The following is an 18,657-nucleotide window of genomic DNA, read 5'->3' on the forward strand; positions in this document are numbered from 1 at the left end:
CAGATGTGCAAGCCCATTTCAGTCTCTGCTTAACGGCAGCTCCCTGGGCTGCATCCACACGTTGTTGGATAGTTTTGCTGCTGGTGAGTTCTAGCCAGTCATTCACGATGGGACTTCCCTGTGTGGACAAGCAGACATGGCCGATTACAGACGATTGCTACAGGGCAATCAAAGTGCAATGTCCAATGATGTGTGGATGCAGCCCTCGTTAGCATTCACCATAATTAATCTGAGGTAGGTACAGGTGGTCAATGTTCTCAGGTGCGTCATGGTTTCCTGTGATTGTGCAGGACTTAAAGTGGACTTGACGTGCTATGTCTTAGGGTTGCCAACCTCCAGGTGGTGGCTGGAGATCTCCTAGGATTCCAGTTGATCTCCAGGTGACTGAGATCAGTTCCCCTGGTGAAAGTGGTCACTTTGGAAAATAGACTCTGTGTCATTATACCCCACTGAAGCCCCTCTCCTCCCCAACCTCTTCCCCCTCCACTGCCAAAAATATCCAGGTATTTCCTAATTTGGAGCTGGCAACCCTGGATTAGGGTGAAGAGGCAAAGATGAAGAGAGATTGATTGCAAGGCTGTGTTGTCTGACGCTTGAAAATACCCTTCCTTTCCTAGGTGCCTTTGATAGCACACGGCAGACCTGGGAAGAGCCTAGCGCCCCTGCTTTCAGCCCCACGACTTCCCTCAGCTCTATCATAAGGACGCCTAAATGTTACCACATCTCCTCTCTCAATGAAAATGCCGCCAAGCGTCTGTGCAGGCGATACTCTCAGAAACTGATCCAGCACACCACTTGCCAGCTCCTGAGGACGTATCCTGCGGCAACACGCATCGACTCCTCCAACCCTCACCCCCTTCTGTTCTGGCTGCACGGGATACAGCTGGTTGCACTGAACTACCAAACCGATGGTAAGGACCAGGGGCGGTCAAACTGCGGCCCTCCAGAGGTCCGTGGACTACAATTCCCAGGAGCCCCTGCCAGCATTCGCTGGCAGGGGCTCCTGGGAATTGTAGTCCACGGACCTCTGGAGGGCCGCAGTTTGATGACCCCTGGTATGGACACAGCAAACGGTGTTGGGATCAATCACAAACTTGTGCACATTTCAGGCATCAGAAAATAAGCATTTTATATTTGGTTGCGTCATGTTTGCCTCTCCTTAGTGTATCTGTGAGCTCACGGAGGGAACAAAATTAAATTTGACAAAACCCACACAGTTTAGCCCTGCTGAAATCAAAACTTCACCAAGAGTGACTGCTTCTCTGTCTTATTGGAAACTATTGCCCATTGCTTGGGGCAGTTCCCAATTCGAGAATCTGATTTTTCTGTTGTCCAGTAATGACCCTTATGTTTCTAATAGAGTTGCACTTTTCCCCCCTCACTGCTAGAAAAATCAGATCCAGTTTATGCAAATATAATTTTTAATTGTTTTTAAATGATAGGGTTTATTTTAATTCAAACCTTGCAATCTGTAAAACAATGTTAGCTATCTCTTGATACACACATATATGTGTATGTGTATATACAATTTTTTAAAAATTCAATTATGTATCGATCATGTGCTGGGTGTGATTGTGACAGCCCGTAGCTAATGCAGTAAAACGTTTACTACTACTCTGTCTTATTCAGAAAGGAATTTTCCTAAAACAAGCATTTGTACATAACCTTTATTATTTGCACTTCTGAGAAATATGACAACTACTTGTTATCTTTTGAGGCAAAGTGGTTGGTTAAGTAAATTAAAAATTGTGGCCGTATTCTCATAAGAAACAACTGAACAGGAAATGGGTATTGCATCAAAGCTTTTAGAGTTAGGTCAGTTGCCATTTCACAGATGCCTCTGTCAATTAACAGAGCTGTGCAAGAGTGAAATTAAATAGTACATTTCAAAATCAAAACTGAACTCTGTTTTGAACATGCCTCTCAGCAAGTCGAAGCAATTCTTAATTCTGAAACCCTGCCCTTCTTTAGATCTTTCCCTGCACCTGAATGCAGCTATGTTTGAAGCCAATGGCGGCTGTGGGTATGTTCTGAAACCACCTGTTTATTGGGATAAGAGCTGCCCGATGTATCAGTACTTTTGTCCCTTAGAGCGAGATTTGGAAAATATGGAACCAGCCATTTACTCACTGACCGTAAGTATAGTCTATTAAGTGTCTTTTCTAGAACAAATGTAACAGATTAATGCTGCAATGTGTTATGTCTTCATATTCCTGTTGTTTGGTATAATTGAATATGGGAGTAGGGAGGAGCAAGAAGGTAATTCCCAATTTTTAAATTATTTCCTTGACGCAACAGGAATAGTACATGTACAAAAATGGTTTTCATGCACACATGTTTTTAATTGATGTTGGGGTGGCACGTAGACCACCGAGTGGGTGATTGCAGCCCTAGGAACATAGAAGCAAGGGGAATAACAATGCTGACCAGAAAACTGGAGAGGACACATGCCACAGCTTTTATAGGAAACAGTCTCAGGGGCATTAGCACAGCCCCATGGTGACCTGCCTGTAGATCAATGGTGTCAACTGCCTGCTGGGGAAGCCTATGTGGCATGGCAAGTCATGAGATCCTGCATGGGCATAAGCCACTATGCAGCTCCCTTGCCACCTGAAGTCCCCAAGACCCTTTATGGGGATCCTCAGACCAGAGGAGACAGGCACATAGGTTCAGCCCAATGTCCAGACTGCCTATGAAAAGCTGTGATGGGAACATGCAGAAACAAAATAAAATACAACACAACTGCAAAGCACCTAGACCAAGGGAGGGTGGGTGGGGAAGCTGGAGCTTACAGACAATGAGGCTCCAATGGCAGCCAAGTACTGGGGGAGGGGACAGAGTGAAAATTCTGGTCTACAGATCTGCCTAGAAGCTCCGCCCCCTAGAATCCCACCTAATTGATTTGCTTGTGCTCCAGCTAAGGCCAGTTGCTGTGGCTTGCCATTACTTCCCCAGAGCCCAGAAAAGGAAGGGGGAACCTTTTCTCCCACTTTTGACCCTTGGCCACAAAAAAAAGCCCCACATGATTGGGGGGGGGGTCATTGTTGTGGAGTTCCGAAAGGAGTTGGCCATTTGGGTGATCACTCGGGTCAATGCCTGCTCTAGGCAAGGAACAAATTTTCAAGTGTTGTTATGATTCCTTCGACATAACCATATATTCTGAAAGCAGCTTTGAACTTAGTTCTGTTGTTCTTGTAAGCATGATAAGGGTTTGTCACTTTGAGAAAGAGAGCTTATAAAAATCACTGTTGCGTCACCTTGTGCGCTTGCCTTGTGTTTCAGATTGTGTCTGGACAGAATGTTTGTCCTGGTAACAGCACAGGAAGCCCGTGTATTGAGGTGGACGTGCTCGGAGTGCCTCTGGATAGCTGCCATTTCCGCACGAAGCCCATTCATCGCAATACTCTGAACCCCATGTGGAATGAACAGTTTCTTTTCCGGATTCATTTTGAGGATCTGGTCTTCCTCCGTTTTGCAGTTGTTGAAAACAGTAGCTCAGCTGTGATGGCCCAAAGAATCATTCCACTGAAGGCTCTAAAAAGAGGTGAAATGCAGTTTGTAGGTTGAGCACTAAAAGCTTTGTTGCCGAGTATAAAACCCAGCTGTGTGTTTTAAGGAAAGCAGCTGCCACAGCGATATACTTTCTACAATGCATCTTCTCTGTAACATTTTCCCAAAAATGCAAGATGCAACATCCTTATGTTTCCCAGCCCCTACTGGAGTTCATTGGTTGCTGCTTACAAGAGGCAGGGAAAGTCTGAGCAGAATGACATCACCATGGTGGGCCCTGGCCCCGCCCCGAGATTACTGGGGAAATGATGGCAAGGGTTTAGGATCAGTAGCAGCCATTAAAGCCTTTTAACAGCTGTAAATATTGCACTCTAGATTAAAAATGTGTTTAAACTACTGATTAAGTATGGAGGAGAGAAGGACAATAGTAGTTACTTATGTCTAAGTAGCCACCTGTAACATGTTGTGTACTCACTGATACTATGTTGGCCATGCGTTTGGAAGCATTTGCTGGAAAACAAAAACACCTTCATGTTCCTGATGGTTTTCATAATATAAGCATGAAGTCCGAGTGGTTCGAGGGTGAGGGTTTTAGCAGGTTGCCAATACCAGTTTTCTTGGAAATTCTGTTGGTACGAAGGGAATTCAAAGCAAGGGAATAGATTCTTGAGTTTCCCCTTTTATTGCATTACACCTGTTACTTTGTGTGTATTTTAGTGCAGGATGAACTTTAGCAAGTGTATGTTGTAGTCTCAGCTAGCAGGCAATTAATTCCAAAAGATCTCGGCAGCTGCTGCTAGTTGTCTCTCTCTAGACCTCCACACAATGTGAAGCTCCCCGGCAAAGCTGGATGTTTACTATGTGCATAGAAATCCATACACAAGCGCTCATTTGCTCACAGGGATGGTTGGTCTTCTGGGCCAGAAGACACAGCATGTTTTAACATCTTAAAACAGCAAATCTTAGGCATTCGGTTATCATGGGACCTAAACCTTTCATTGTGGTGAAAATCAGTATTTTTAAAAACTGGGGGTGGAGCAAGTTCCAGCAATTCTCAACAGAAGCACATAATGTTTCCACCAAACAGAGGAAAGCATTCTCCTTTGACCACCCAGAAGGCTATGTTTGGGATCTGCATGGAAAAAAGCCATGGGGAACAGAGGTCGTAATGGGGGAAATTGGCAAATTCTGAGTGCAAAAGCTGTCTGTATCCAGCCCAAATCTTAATTATCATTCTGCATTCAAACGTTTTGTTGTATGGTTTAAAAATCACGCATGAAGTTCTTTCCATGGTTCATTAATATGTAAATCTGCTGTATTTGTTTTCTGTACTTACTCCAATACTCAAATGAGCTTTTTAAAACAACCAAGGCATTATGATAAACTAGGGAGAAGTTAGACTAGAGTGAGAGGTTAGTTTGTGGGAGTATTGACAACCAGGGTTATTTGCAAAATGTTCATCATAGCTTTATAAGAAAAACTATAGGCAGCTATGCAGAGATTAAGATTAGATTTCATGATAGAAATAAATTTGAAAATGTCATTTAAAAAAACCCCGAAGGCTGAAAAATCAGTCTGACTCCTACATTTTCGGGCTGGCTCCTGGAACCAAAAATTGTCAAGAGGCACAGTAAATTATCCCCGTTGTTTTTCATTACTCAAAACATGCAGTCCAAGACCTGACTGGCTTGCTCTCCCATCTTTCAGGGTACAGGCATCTTCAGCTGCGTAGTCTGCATAATGAAGTATTAGAAATCTCAAGTTTGTTTATTAACAGTCGGAGAATGGAAGAAAATCCCTCTGGAAATGTTGTACCAGCTTCTTTGGTAAGCTAATTCAAGTCATATATATTTGACAGCATGTTCCTATAGGCTTAAATTCTTAATGTGCTTAACAAATCATGACCAATTGTAGAGTAACTTGATGGTGTTGTCAGAAAACATTACAGTTTTCTGCTTTGCTTTGTCTATATTGGCTTGGATCCCATGCTAAATCTCCATTAAGGGACATGACTTCCGTTAGCTGTTTCCTCACCTTCCCAGTTCTATTAGAGCCCAAAAATATCTCTAAAATACTGCTTCTGGAGGATAGAGAACTCTCTTATACAGCATGAGAAGTGAATCAGAGGGCTGCAGGAGGAGGGGCAAATTGGTCAAAGTCATCCCTTTCCACCCACCCATTAGCAGATTACTTCCCATTACAGTACTTATTGCATATGCATATATTGGTTAAATAATAAAGTGCTGAGTACATAATGCAGGTGCGTGTTTGTTTTGAACAGCGGTTCGGCACAGCTGAGAAGAGAGCTGCTGTGGTATCGGCGGTCACGATCCATGGCGTTCCAGGCCCAGAACCTTTCACTGTGTTTACGATAACAGAAGGAATGTCAGTAGCACGGCTTCTGCATCGAGTGAGTGTGCTTTGAGCATGCTTATATTTTTTTAATTCTATTTATTTTTGCATTTATACCCCACCTTTCCCTGAAGACTCTTACAAAAGCCGTCTTACAAAATGGATTAAAATAAATCAAGAATTAAGCATTGAACATTAGGTTTTAAAAAATTAAAATAATAATAAAATATAAATATAATAAAACCTGCTTCAAGCCACCTCCTTTCCCAAAGTGAAAAAAAGGGGGAGGAGTAATAAAATTCATTCAGGTGGCATTTAGTTGGCTGGGTTGTAGACAGGGAGCAAACTGCAAAGTTGTTTGTAGGCCTCAACCACAGGCCTGGGGAACAACTCTGTCTTGCAGGCCCTGCGGAATTGTTTAAGGTCCTGCAGGGCCCTCATCTCCCTTGGCAGGGAGTTACACTAACGTGGGGCCAGGAATCCTAAACAGATTTTGATTGCTAGATTTTGTTTATTTAATTTATGTGCAGTGGAGACCCACAGTGACTTATATCATTCTTTCCGGCATTCTATCTTCACAAAAAGTTTGAGAGTTAGTTTAGGCCAGCTTTTCTCAATCTTTTTACTATTTGGAAACCCCTGAAAAATCCTTCAGTCTTTGAGAAACCCCAAAAGTGATGTCAGCAGGCCTGCCACACCACTGGGAGACACACGTCACCAGAGGTGCCATCACTCAGACTCTCCCACTGAGTGTGACATCACGCTCCATTGCCCTCCTAGCCCCCCCCCCCGCCCCATGACAGTAATGGCCCAGTGGTCTACTTTGCTGCCTAGGGACAGGGCTGGGGCCGGCATCTGCCACCCCATCACTCCCTGCCACCCCCCAATGCAGTTACATTAAAATGAGAATACTTCTCTGGATTCCAGTCATTATCATGTGCAACAAGCCTCAGCCAAGAAGTATTTTTATGACCAGTGGCCCTCTCCACCCCCTCCAGGGCCATTGCTGGCCATTTGGGGGGGGGAAGTGTCTGCATAACTACATATTGGTCATATCACCTGATAATTTTTTTTAATTAAAATATATAAAAAATTAAGTCCCACTCAAACACCAAAACCTTTCTGGGGCCATCAAGAAACCCCCGGGTTTTGCACAACCTCTGTTGAGAAAGCCTAGATTGGGCTCAGAGCGTGTGACTGGCCCAAAGTTTCTAGTGAGCTTCTATAGCAGAATGGAGATTTGAACCGGAGTCCCTCAGATCCGCAACCTTGTACCATGCTGTGCCTTCCTTAATGTTTATTCTTAATATTTCATTAGGCACCCAAAAGCTACAACATATGTGTGTGTTTATATGTGTAAATAAACTCAGAGGTAAGAAAGGGCTCATCAAATCCTGTGTTTCCTCCAGGAATTCTAAGTAGCATTCTGGCCATTTTCGCCAAACCACCTATGTGAGAGAAAACTGTGTTGTTCTTATACAAGGCTTCCTTGTTAATGTCAGTACATGAAATCCATTTTTCATTTGGGGCAGGACTAAGACAGGCAATAAATGATTTCTTAAAATCCTTCCACACTGTTTCTGTAAAGCAGAGCCATTGGGGGTGGGCTCAAAGCAGAGGTGGACCAGGGAAATGGAACCGCCCCAGGTCCCCCCTCCTCCAATGGTCCTCCTTTGATGGGTCTGGTGGCAGCCACCAAAGACTCACTGCCCATACAACTTGATAGGACCTGGCAGTGGCAGCCACCATGCACTTCTGACAGACTTTCCTCAGGGGAAGGTGGGCAGGGAGAGGGAAAGGCTGCAATAAAGGTGGGTTGGCTGGTGAAGGGGATGGAGAGAAAGTAGGGAAACAGGAGAGGCCATGGGGAATGTCAGATATGGGACATCATGGGGGAGAGGAATATACGGAGAAATTAGATTCTCTTCCTGCTGTGAGTGTTAGTGGATCCTCCATTGGTCAGAATTATGTCTGTTGTGGATTTGTGTGTGTGTGTACAGGGGGGGGGGGGGTCTTCTTCCTGAATGATGGCCAGGCTGGTTGCAGTTGTCAGCAAAGGAAAGCTTTTGTGCATAGTTTCTTTTGCCCAGGCTTCATTGAAATGCAAAATAAAAGTTAAAAGGGCTAAGTTCACGAGTGGAAAAACTTCATACCGATTATCTCAACAGAGGCTGTTATTCCAGCAGTGGGAAAATGCTCTTCTGTCCTGGGATTATGAATAAATGGTTTGGCAAGCCAAACTAGACAGAAATAAGATTTAACGGCATTTGCCTACTCTGAAATAGTAAACTGCTGAGATTGTGTATCCCCCTCCCCCATATGTACGTGGCCTGAGGAAAGGCACTCTGAGTTGCTAGCAGTGTAACAATACAGCAAAAAGAATGTTTCACTACATGCAAAATAAATCAATAAGAGGCTTTTGTTATCAGCACCATCAACTGACTGAACATGCAAGAGTCTGCGCTCTAATTATTAACATCATTCTCTCCCTTAGATTTTGGCTACTACGAAGGGTATTGGAAACTATCCCACAGACTACTTTTTGATGGAGGAGAAATGCTTCATATCTAAAGAAAGAAATGAGCACAGGAAGCCACCGTTCCAAAGAGTTCTCAGTCCGGAGGAGGACCTCGTCCAGCTCTTGAACAGCTGGTTTCCAGAAGAAGGCTACGTTGGAAGAATTATCTTTAAAACCCGTGAGGAAGTGAGTCTCTTTTGCTTGCTGATATCATCATGATATCATCATGAGGAGCCTCTTGTGGCGCAGAGTGGTAAGGCAGCCGTCTGAAAGCTTTGCCCATGAGGCTGGGAGTTCAATCCCAGCAGCCGGCTCAAGGTTGACTCAGCCTTCCATCCTTCCGAGGTCGGTAAAATGAGTACCCAGCTTGCTGGGGGGTAAACGGTAATGACTGGGGAAGGCACTGGCAAACCACCCCGTATTGAGTCTGCCATGAAAACGCTAGAGGGCGTCACCCCAAGGGTGCTTGCACAGGGGACCTTTACCTTTACCTATCATCATGAGAGCGACAAAAAGAGCATGTTCCTTGTTTGGGTTACTGGAACTCGCTCTTGTGGATGTAGGGGACTGAAAAGGAAGTCACACAGAAGAGCTGACTGCCTGACTGACTGACTGGTTGATTGATTGATTGACTTATTGAGTGATATAGCACCCCTCTGGACCTTTGTGCACCACTGAAAAGATGTTCTGATTTATCACTGAAATCGAATTCATCAGTTTATCCTCAGGGCAGTTTTAGTTTTAGTTTGTTTTGCTTCCCGGGATGTTCATCGTTGTTCATTGTAAGTTATAACTGGCCTTCTTTCGTTACTCTGTGCTGGGTATTCTCATGGTTGGAAATGTGTCCTGTGTTTCAGGCACAGTGGTCACAACCCAGCAGAGATATCAAGAGGTTTAAGTCTGCCTTAATCATGTGTTGCAATGTGGCTGCTACATTATTCTGTCTTTATTGGTATATCTAAATGTTTGTTTTTCCTGCATCTTTCCATTCCATATTTTAACATTTCTGACAAAAATTTTTACAATGAATTCTTGTTGGGTCATGATCATACCCAGAAAGTGCACATTGGGTTGGATCCAGGCAATTTTTTCCACTAACACTATTTCCACCAATCCCCCTTTCCTACTGCAGCCCCTTATGTTGGCCCTAACCGCTGTTCTGAGGATCTCTTGTTGTCCAGGAACAGTATTTTTGCAGCAGCAGAAGGGGTTCAGGGCACGAACATTCTCTTCCATTAAACAGAAGTGGCTTGCATGAGCAGAAATTTTAGTTAAGATTGTTTTTAAGGGGGGTATTGTCCATCCATAAGTAAAACACGTGTGGACAAAATTGAAATGGTTCAGAGGAAAACCTGAGGACCAAGTCCTATGAGGAAGGGCTTGAGCATATTCAGCCTATAGGAGCTTAAGAAGTGACTTGACTGCTCTCTTTAAGTATTTGAAAGGTTGTCACTTGGCAGGGAGCGGTTCCTGTTGACAGCAGAGGATAGGGCCTGCAGTATTATGTGTGGAATGGTACCAGATAAATTTCAGGAAAAAACATTACAGTAAGAGTAGTTCAGCAATGGAATTGGCTTCCTGAAAAGATGGTGAGCTCTTCCTCACTGGTGGTCTTTAAGCAGTGACATGGCTGCTTTAGGCTGATCCTGCACTGAGCAGGGAGTTGGATTAGGTGGCCTTTATGGCCCCTTCCAACTCTATGATTCTGTGATTCTAAGCACTCTTAAGCAGGGGTAGTCAACCTGTGGTCCTCCAGATGTTCATGGACTACAATTCCCATGAGCCCCTGCAGGCAGCGGCTCATGGGAATTGTATTCCATGTACACCTGGAGGACCACAGGTTGACTACCCCTGCTCTTAAGTATTGCATGAAACTATGACATGATTTAAGCGTAACAAGAAAAAACATGGTTGGCCACTCCTTATCTCTCCAGGTGTGGCTCAGACTTGAAACGTGTCTGAACGACTGTAATAAAGTTTGATTGATTGATTGAAACATGTCTGCATACATAACAATGTTAGCGCTACTACTAAGTTACAACCGGAGGTTGGTTCTGTTCTCCCCAAACCATGATTTCTAACCAGAATTAAGCCATTCTTTGGAATCCTACTTTGGAGGGAGAACCAAAACAAATAATAGTTTGTGATTCAGACAGAATAACCAATACTGAATTCTACCGTTACATTTTTTCAGTGTATGCTTAAGACTTTTTAAATGTATGTTATACTGATATAGGGTTGCATATACTTGCACTGTCAAGTGAGTAATCATGAAGTCAGTATCGGCGTGTGTGTACACTTGCAGGCGCAAACTTGAGCTTGTTATGAAGTGTCTGAACTGACCACACTCTGCACTGTTGATTGAAGGGGGAGAAACATAAGAACACTGATGAAATCAGTGGAGCTTATAGCTACTGAAACTAGCCTGGATTATAGCTAACATTGTTTATTCAGCAGCCAGACAATTGAGGATTATTCAGTGAATTCACCGTTATCACTCTATACGTTTTTCAGCACAAGAAATATGAAAAGTCTGGAGTTGTGTGGGAAGCCTTGACAGGTTAGCTACAACTCAGGGGTTTACAGTGTTTGCCCTGATCCAGCGGATGGCATGAAAAAGTAGACCCCTTTTCCAATCAGAAAGTCAAGACCGGAGAATGAGATCTAGCTGTGAGCTGTGTTTCTATCTGTACAACTGTCAGTAGTAAGCTGAAAGAAGGAAAATAGCCTAGGCCAGGGATAGTCAACCTGTGGTCCTCCAGATGTCCATGGACTACAATTCCCATGAGCCCCTGCCAGCAAACGCTTCAGGTTGACTACCACTGGCCTAGGTCACCAATTACACGTTATTGAGGCAGGCAAGGCAAACCACAGAGGTATGTCATTGGCACCTAAACTTGGCAACAGCGTACAGTAAACATAACCAAGACTGTGAGACTTCCTTGTACTTTGGAGAAGATGTGGTTGGCTGGTTTTTATTCTTGAGGAACTAAAACATTCAATAACGTAAGATGCCATTTCTGATGGAAGTGTAGAGTTTTAGGGTTTTTTGCAGGAATTTTTCTTTGCCTGCTTTGACAATTGTGCTTATATAAATGCTTTAATTAAAGCTCCTTCCCTCTGAAATTGGCCCTTTAAGACAATTTAATTTAAAAACGATAAACAGCAAGACATCAAAGCAGATGGAAAAACCATACAGGCAAGGACCATAAGAAACTCAATAATAAGCAGTGCTTACCAATAGTAAAGTTGCTCTTACTGTTTTTGACCTACTGCTGGGAAGTTAATGGTACTGACAGGCCCCAGGTAAATATGCTTGGAGGGAGTTCTTCAGCTGAAATGTTGCCACAGCAAAACCACACACCAGCGTTCGAAAGCAGGGCCTCAGATATTTCAGGGAGCAGGCCAGTTAATAAGAGCAATCCTTTAGTCACGCCAGCCTGTCGGTGAATTGTTTCTGTAAAAGTTTTCCTGCAGAGCCAAGAACTACACTGAATGTTGCTGCTAACCTGTTTGCAGAGTCTTTCTGTTGGTGTGCTGAATGTATGCCAGGCAGCTAAAAAGCCATGAAATCATTGGGTTGTAGCCTGAGCTGCAATGAGGCTCATAGTGCCCTAAATGCATCAGTCCATCCCTCTTGCTAAAAGAACTGACCCTTCTTTCTACTATTGAGACAGTAAGCATCTGGGAGAATCTCCCATGTTCCTTAGCCTCTCAAGCAACTCTCTGTGACCTAGAAATGTTTATATGGTTATAATATAATCCGTGCAAGTGAAAGCTTGGTCTGGCCACCGGGTTTCCCTATATTTTTCACACCACATTAAGCGCAAAAACCATGCATTGACAACTTCTGCATCCCTGTAGGTGACATTGGTCTCCTTTCCAAAACCAACCAAGTCTACTTTTCATGTTTTGATGTTTTTCTATAGAGCTTGAATAGGAGAAATCTCTTTCAGGAGGAGAAAGATGAAGCAGTCACTATCTCTGAGGATGACAGCTTCTTTGTCCAAGTTCACGACGTTTCCCCCGAACAGCCTCGGACAGTCATCAAAGCTCCTCGCTTCAGTACAGCTCAGGACGTCATCCAGCAGGTAGACCATCTGCCTAGATCATCTTTCATGACCCTTCACTGGTCTCTTGTGGGGCTGAAAGACATAAGATGTCCCTCATATACCACAGTGGGTGCTGGTTCTGAGTACTACAGCCAACACGATTGGGTTCTTGATGTGTACGGGCCTGAGGGAGTAAATTTTTTTTATCAGCAGGTTAGGCAGAATTTTAATTCAACAAATGAACAGCTTCAAGTTAGGTTAGCTTGCACTAGCTGAGCTCTCGTCCTGCAGATCAACGGAAGGTTGTGATCCTGTTTCCTTTTTGTTTAGACTTTATGTAAAGCCAAATACTCCTACAGCATTCTGAACAATCCCAACCCCAGTGACTATGTGCTCTTGGAGGAAGTGACAAAAGAGGCCACAAACAAGAAGATATCGACCTCCAAGACCTCTCAGCGGATTCTGTCTGACCAAGAGTGTGTGTTCCAGGCTCAGAACAGGTGGAAAGGAGCTGGGAAATTTATCCTCAAACTTAAAGAGCAGGTCCATGTAAGTTTTAATACTGGAAGGTGTTTTAAAAAAATGTTTACACTCACCGTGTAAGGAAAAAAGGCTTATATTCATTTTGTCAACTTAATGGATATGTATTCTAAGTAATGTCCTAAGGTAATTTAGAGCCATTAAAGGAATACTTACCTGGCTTTTAAAAATGATTTCTTCAGGACATAGTTAAGCACAAATCTTACCTTTTGAGGGTTCACCTGTGGGAAAACTTGGGAGAACAGTGGGGGAAGGGTTACTGCAAAATATTTTCCCCACCATTATTTATTTAGCAGGTTAAAAAAAAAAGAATAATGAATCAAACTGTTTGAAAGTTTCTTGGATGCCTTAGGATGCTTTGGGCTGATCCTGCATAGAGCAGGGGGTTGGATTAGATGGCCTGTCTGGCCCCTTCCAACTCTATGATTCTATGAAAGTTGGTTTTTGAAGGCTTGCTACTACATAAACCATATTCTTGCCATCTGATCACTTCTTTTGTCGGACTTCTATGCAGACCAGTCGTGAAGATAAAAGAAAAGGCCTCTCATTTGCTAATGAGTTTAAGAAACTAACCAAATCAAGGCAGTACAGGGGCTTTATAACCCCACCTCTGCTAACTTCTCCAGAGGGTCCCCAAAGTAAAGATGAAAAGACTGCCTGCAATTTGACCTTCAGCGACATCATGGAATAATCTGCTGCATTTTATATTCAGGTATGATGATTTGTTGCCCTTGTTCTAAATAAAATGCAACTTCTACTTTGCAAACGGCACGATACATAGTTGATGTAGGTGCATCTTACATGGACAAACACACTGGCTGACTTCCAGTGATGTGATAATCCAGTCCTGACCATTAGGAGATTTCTGTTCTGAAACAGTGGCCTTTCCCCAAATAATAAATGAGGCTTAGCTAAGAAGTAGTGTTCTGAAATGGTTTTCATGTACTTTTGCAGTGGGTTGCCTTTAATTTCTAGGGATCCAGGGAAGAGAGCAACTGGTAGAATACTCTTTCCATTGAGTGAAATTTCCAATTGCATTCACAAGGCAACTTCTCATGCTCCCATTAAGCCCAATTCTACTCATCAGGAGCTTTTACAGATAATCTGATTCCAAAGCAATGTACTTGCTACAAATTAAGTTTTGTGAGATCCAGAAGCCTTTCCTTAATTGCTTGTGTTTCACTCAGTAGTGGGTGGTTGTGCGTCACAGGAATCTGTTGGTTTGTGCCCAGGATGTCGTGGATGACAATGCCCTCTTGACCTGATCACTATAGCATTTTTGGACACACACCCCTTCCAATGGGGATGGTATTTGCAATTAGATGATTTCTGAAAATGAAAAAAAATATATCAAGAGTCTAATCACCAGCTTCCATTTTCTTGAGATGGAGACATTTAAGAGGTCAGAGGGAAAAATCACAGAGCAGGACTAATGTAGAGTTGAAGTTGGTACAGATCAAGAGATTTTATCCACAAAGCACTGAGCAGAACAGTCACAGTCGGCAACCAAGCAGCCCACCTCTTCCTGCAGACTGGAACCCCCCCAGGACGGCTTGGCTGGACTTCACTGTGTGGACACAGTGGTGATAGACAGTGTTGTTCCTTCTTACCTCCTGGCTGTCAGCCCACCTCTCTCCCAGCATCGCTGCAATATTTGCTGCCCCATAGCCCCTCAACTTCCTTCACTGCCGTAGAAGGTAATGTGTTGACTGCGCAGGCAACGCTGTTATTTGGGGGAAATTTAAAAACACCCATGTGATTCACCCCCCCCCCCAGTTTTTTCTACAAACTTGGAAGGATGAGGGGAAAAAATATTTTCTCTCATCATGGGCCCAATCCCTGGATTTCGATATCTGCAGATCTGTTCAAACTTGAGAAAGATATATAGATGTTTTCAAAAAACCCTGTAGATTTTACTGTTTCACTGATGAACTTTGTCAGTAAACAGCCTGAACTATTTTTATTATATGCTTTACCAGGCACTACAAATACATTTTTTTCCAGAATTTACAACCCTTTCTCTACCCATCTGTTGTTAAGCCTCCATTTGTGAAGTGCTGCATATGCAGGAATACAATTCTGTATAAAAGGGCTTGGGGGGGGGGTGCTGTCAAGTCACACCTGACTTATTGTGATCCTGGGAGGGTGGGGGGTTTCAGAGCAAGCAAGAAGTAGTTTGCCTGCCTCCACATTGGAACCCTGTTATTCCTTGGTGGTCTCCCATCCGAATACTGACCTGGGCTGACCCTGCTTAGCTTCCCAGATTTGACGAGATTGGGCTGTGTAGGTCAGGGCTTGCATGAAAGTACCTTTTAGCCAATCAAATCACAACGGGAGGATCAAGCAGTGCTCTAACATGCATCTAATGTACGTTCACTTTATATCTCATCAGCAGTGTTTGTGATTTTGCATTTTTATAAACTGCTCCAAAACAGTTCTGAAACACTTTGCAGAACTCAGCATTGCTTAAGTCAGATTTAAACCTTACGTTGTTTTGGATTCTAGGGAACTGATAATTGCAAAGACGAAGACGAAGTGAAACTGAGAAAAGCAAAGAACACGATTGATCCCGTCTGTTGGAGCAGTCACTTGCAAGGATTTGCTAACTGGAACATGTGCCAGAAATGCCTGAACGAGACACACAGATATGTGGAGAAAACCCATGCTTTGGAACTGATTGACCCAGCAGGGGCTTGGCCTCTCCAGCAGGTGTGATCTAGATGCTGCTGTTGGTGGCATCCACCAGTCCGTGAATGGTTTTGAGGCTTTCAAAGGATGCCCTGTTAGCACTCAGAAAGAAGATCCCTTCCTTCTTCATGCCCACACGAGGAGGCTGAAGCAGGCGCCTTGGGCTGCCCATCTAAATGGAGACCTTACAGTGTAAGGTTACAGCGTAAGCAAAATAAAATATTTTAATTAAGCATCCTAAGGGAAAACGAAGGCCAAGAGTATGCCATGGTGTGTTATGTAAAATAATACACTTTTAATTTTAAAAATTTCTTCTATATACACAGTTTTAGGTGAATGCAGGTAGATTTAGGTAAATAGTTAACTCACAGATTTCGGTCTAGTAAATATACACAGCTGTTTATGGTTTGTCTACTTAAAGTCATTGTACAGCCAGTATACATACTTTGATGATACTTTGTTTAGGAGCAACATTTCTTCATGCAGCATATCTTGGTTTTCCTGTTTGTTATTTATTTTAAAAGTCCAAGGTATGTGCCACTGTATAATGTAATTATCACACCTTGTTTTATAGAATTCTACATAGCTTTGCTGAACATTTTACATATTTCTTGGTTTAGAACTGCCTGATGTTAGTAAAGAGAATTCAGGAAAAATCCCCCCACCCAAAAAACAAAACAAAACTTTACAATATTGGTCAGTAGAAATATTAAACCTAACCACTTGAAGTTTTATTTCTGAATTCTTAATAAAAACAACAAGGTAGTACCGAAGTTTTAAAATCTATTTTCAAAATCTGTTTCGTACTTCTGTAGCTGGCAGCATTATTTAAAGAGCTTTTAATCTTTAACATAGGAGGATTACATTATTCTGTTGCGTCTTCAGTATATATCTTGTCCTTTCTGTTTACATAGAAGTACTTGTAAAGGATGTGTATATGTTTGCAAAATCATGAGCTTTGACAGTTTTGTATGGTTAGTGCTAGCTGTAACTTTTCTTCTTTTGTTAATGTGCTAAATGCTATTAAAATCTATTTAATATTACATGCACAAAGTAAGACAATTTACCGTAGGTTGCTTTACTTTTGATAATTATGGCACAAATTGAACTGTTCAAAATGCGGGGGAACTACCAGCTATAGCAGTACACCTGCTCTTCACTAGGGTCTTAATGTATGAATAAATCACAAGCACAGCCTTTCAGTTCAAAGCAAGTAAAACACTGAAAAACAGATTGAACCTGAATGGAATGTAAAACCTTAATCTGATTGGACAGCCTACAAAGCTTACTTTTCATTGCCTGCAAAATATACTGTTCACCTCCAACACAAGAGGAACAAAATAGCCTCTGATGAGGCAAAGAAATCAAGTTTATACTAATTGCAGGAAAGATTATCAGCATTTAAACTCAGAAAAGAATGTTGTTTGTTTACATTTAGTCTTTAAATTAGGCAGAGGAATAGTGTTGCTGGGATAGAGTGCCAGACCACAAGAAAGGTGTCCATGTGCAGAAAGCATCCACCCCTCTCCCCGTGAGCAATGACACTAGATTATGATCTTGAACTGTGTCTCGTTAAAGCAAATAGATTTGTTCAAAGTTCTCATGGATCCTTCCAGCTCAGACAAGACAAATCTGAAGTCTTTTCAAAACCCAAGCAATTAGCTAAAACCGTGTGGGTATGGGGATACGTATCTTCTGTGAATAAGTTTTTGCATGTTCATTTTTCATAGAACTCGTGCCTCAGAGCACAGTGCAGTTTATGTGAAATGCTTTTATATAGTAAGGAGGGTAAGGAGCAGAATTTCAAGGAGCACTGAAGTGTGGGGCTCCATTATGGGAACATTGTGCTTCACTGTTACCACAGGGGCTTTGAAAGTATTAAATTTTCCTAAAAATTAATAAAAAAGAAAGTATTAAACTTTCCCTGGATTTACCTGCCACTCTTTAAATGCTTTGCCATGCAAAATTTAGGGCTACCAAACTGAAGTTGTCTCAGGGATGAGGGAGACTTTATCTAAATGCCACAGCAATGCTACCATTCTTTATTTTAAAGCCCTCACTTTGAACCTCTCATCAACAGATCATTGTACAGAAGAAGATACTATGCAGGCTACGATGCACATTGCTTATTGGTCCCTTTTGGAGGCATGAGGGGACCCAAGGACCCTCCACCATCCCTGTGTGTGTTTGGCAGAGTCAAAGCTACCAAGCACAAGGGCACCTGTTCAGGAAGCACCATAAATGGTGCACTTTGGAAAGCAGCAGCCTTAAACATGGGGGAAATCTAAGCAGACTCCTCTTTATCCACTTTTGTTTCTGTTCACCAGGTTGGCAATCATGAAAAATATGGCTTTGGGGATACCAAAGTTTCCCAGTGAAGGGCAGTTTACAGCTTGCACTGACTTGCTACAGAGTATTCAGGTAGCTCTGCAAGCCCAAGTGTTGTGTTGAAATTTTGAGTCAAAACCACAAATATTTCAAAGGCTCAGTTGCTGTGGTAGAAAAAACCCAAAGCTACCTCAAGAAAATTACCAGGACAGTAGCAAAGAAGAAATTATACTTTTCTTGGAACTACTATGTAATTCTTGCTCATTCTCAAAATGCAGTTGATCAAAGGCCGCTTGTAGGGCCATTGCATTTTACTAAATACTGGACCAAAATTGTTCAGTGTATGTCTGCCAAGTGCTGCTCACTCCAGTTTGACTCTAGCATAGGCGAAGAAGGGATTCCACAGGGAAAAGCCATATGTTCCTGCACTGCCTTGTTTCACTGGCTCCTGCTGCAGCATTTGTAGTATGTGTCACACGCCAATGATCTGACCTGCCTGTAGTTACAAATAAGCAAAATGAATTCAAAGCTGTACCAAAGCAGTTGAAGTAGTAAAGAATTACTCTGCATTAAGCCATGATAAATCACTATTTGTCCTAAACTAAGAAAAAAAATCTAGACATTTCAGCATTAGCTAAACTCCCCCAACACTTACTCAAGCCCACTTTT

General features: G+C 42.7%; 1 protein-coding gene across 8 annotated transcripts in view; it reads left to right on the top strand.

The window, feature by feature from the left end:
• PLCE1 (phospholipase C epsilon 1) overlaps positions 1-16,703 on the top strand; it is a 160,546-nt gene extending 143,843 nt beyond the window's left edge. For 7 of the 8 annotated variants that reach the window (XM_077350294.1, XM_077350299.1, XM_077350295.1 and 4 more), the window contains 10 exons: positions 618-911; positions 1,972-2,135; positions 3,283-3,544; positions 5,218-5,336; positions 5,792-5,920; positions 8,357-8,566; positions 12,310-12,471; positions 12,763-12,981; positions 13,487-13,684; positions 15,478-16,703. In XM_077350294.1, coding sequence (XP_077206409.1) covers positions 618-911; positions 1,972-2,135; positions 3,283-3,544; positions 5,218-5,336; positions 5,792-5,920; positions 8,357-8,566; positions 12,310-12,471; positions 12,763-12,981; positions 13,487-13,663 — 1,736 coding nt within the window. In that variant the 3' untranslated portion in view covers positions 13,664-13,684; positions 15,478-16,703. The remainder of the gene's footprint in view (positions 1-617; positions 912-1,971; positions 2,136-3,282; positions 3,545-5,217; positions 5,337-5,791; positions 5,921-8,356; positions 8,567-12,309; positions 12,472-12,762; positions 12,982-13,486; positions 13,685-15,477) is intronic. The other variant, XM_077350298.1, reaches the window with a different exon arrangement.
• Positions 16,704-18,657: the final 1,954 nt, after the last annotated feature.

Source organism: Paroedura picta, chromosome 8, assembly GCF_049243985.1.
Source record: "Paroedura picta isolate Pp20150507F chromosome 8, Ppicta_v3.0, whole genome shotgun sequence".
NCBI classification, from domain to species: Eukaryota; Metazoa; Chordata; class Lepidosauria; order Squamata; family Gekkonidae; genus Paroedura; species Paroedura picta.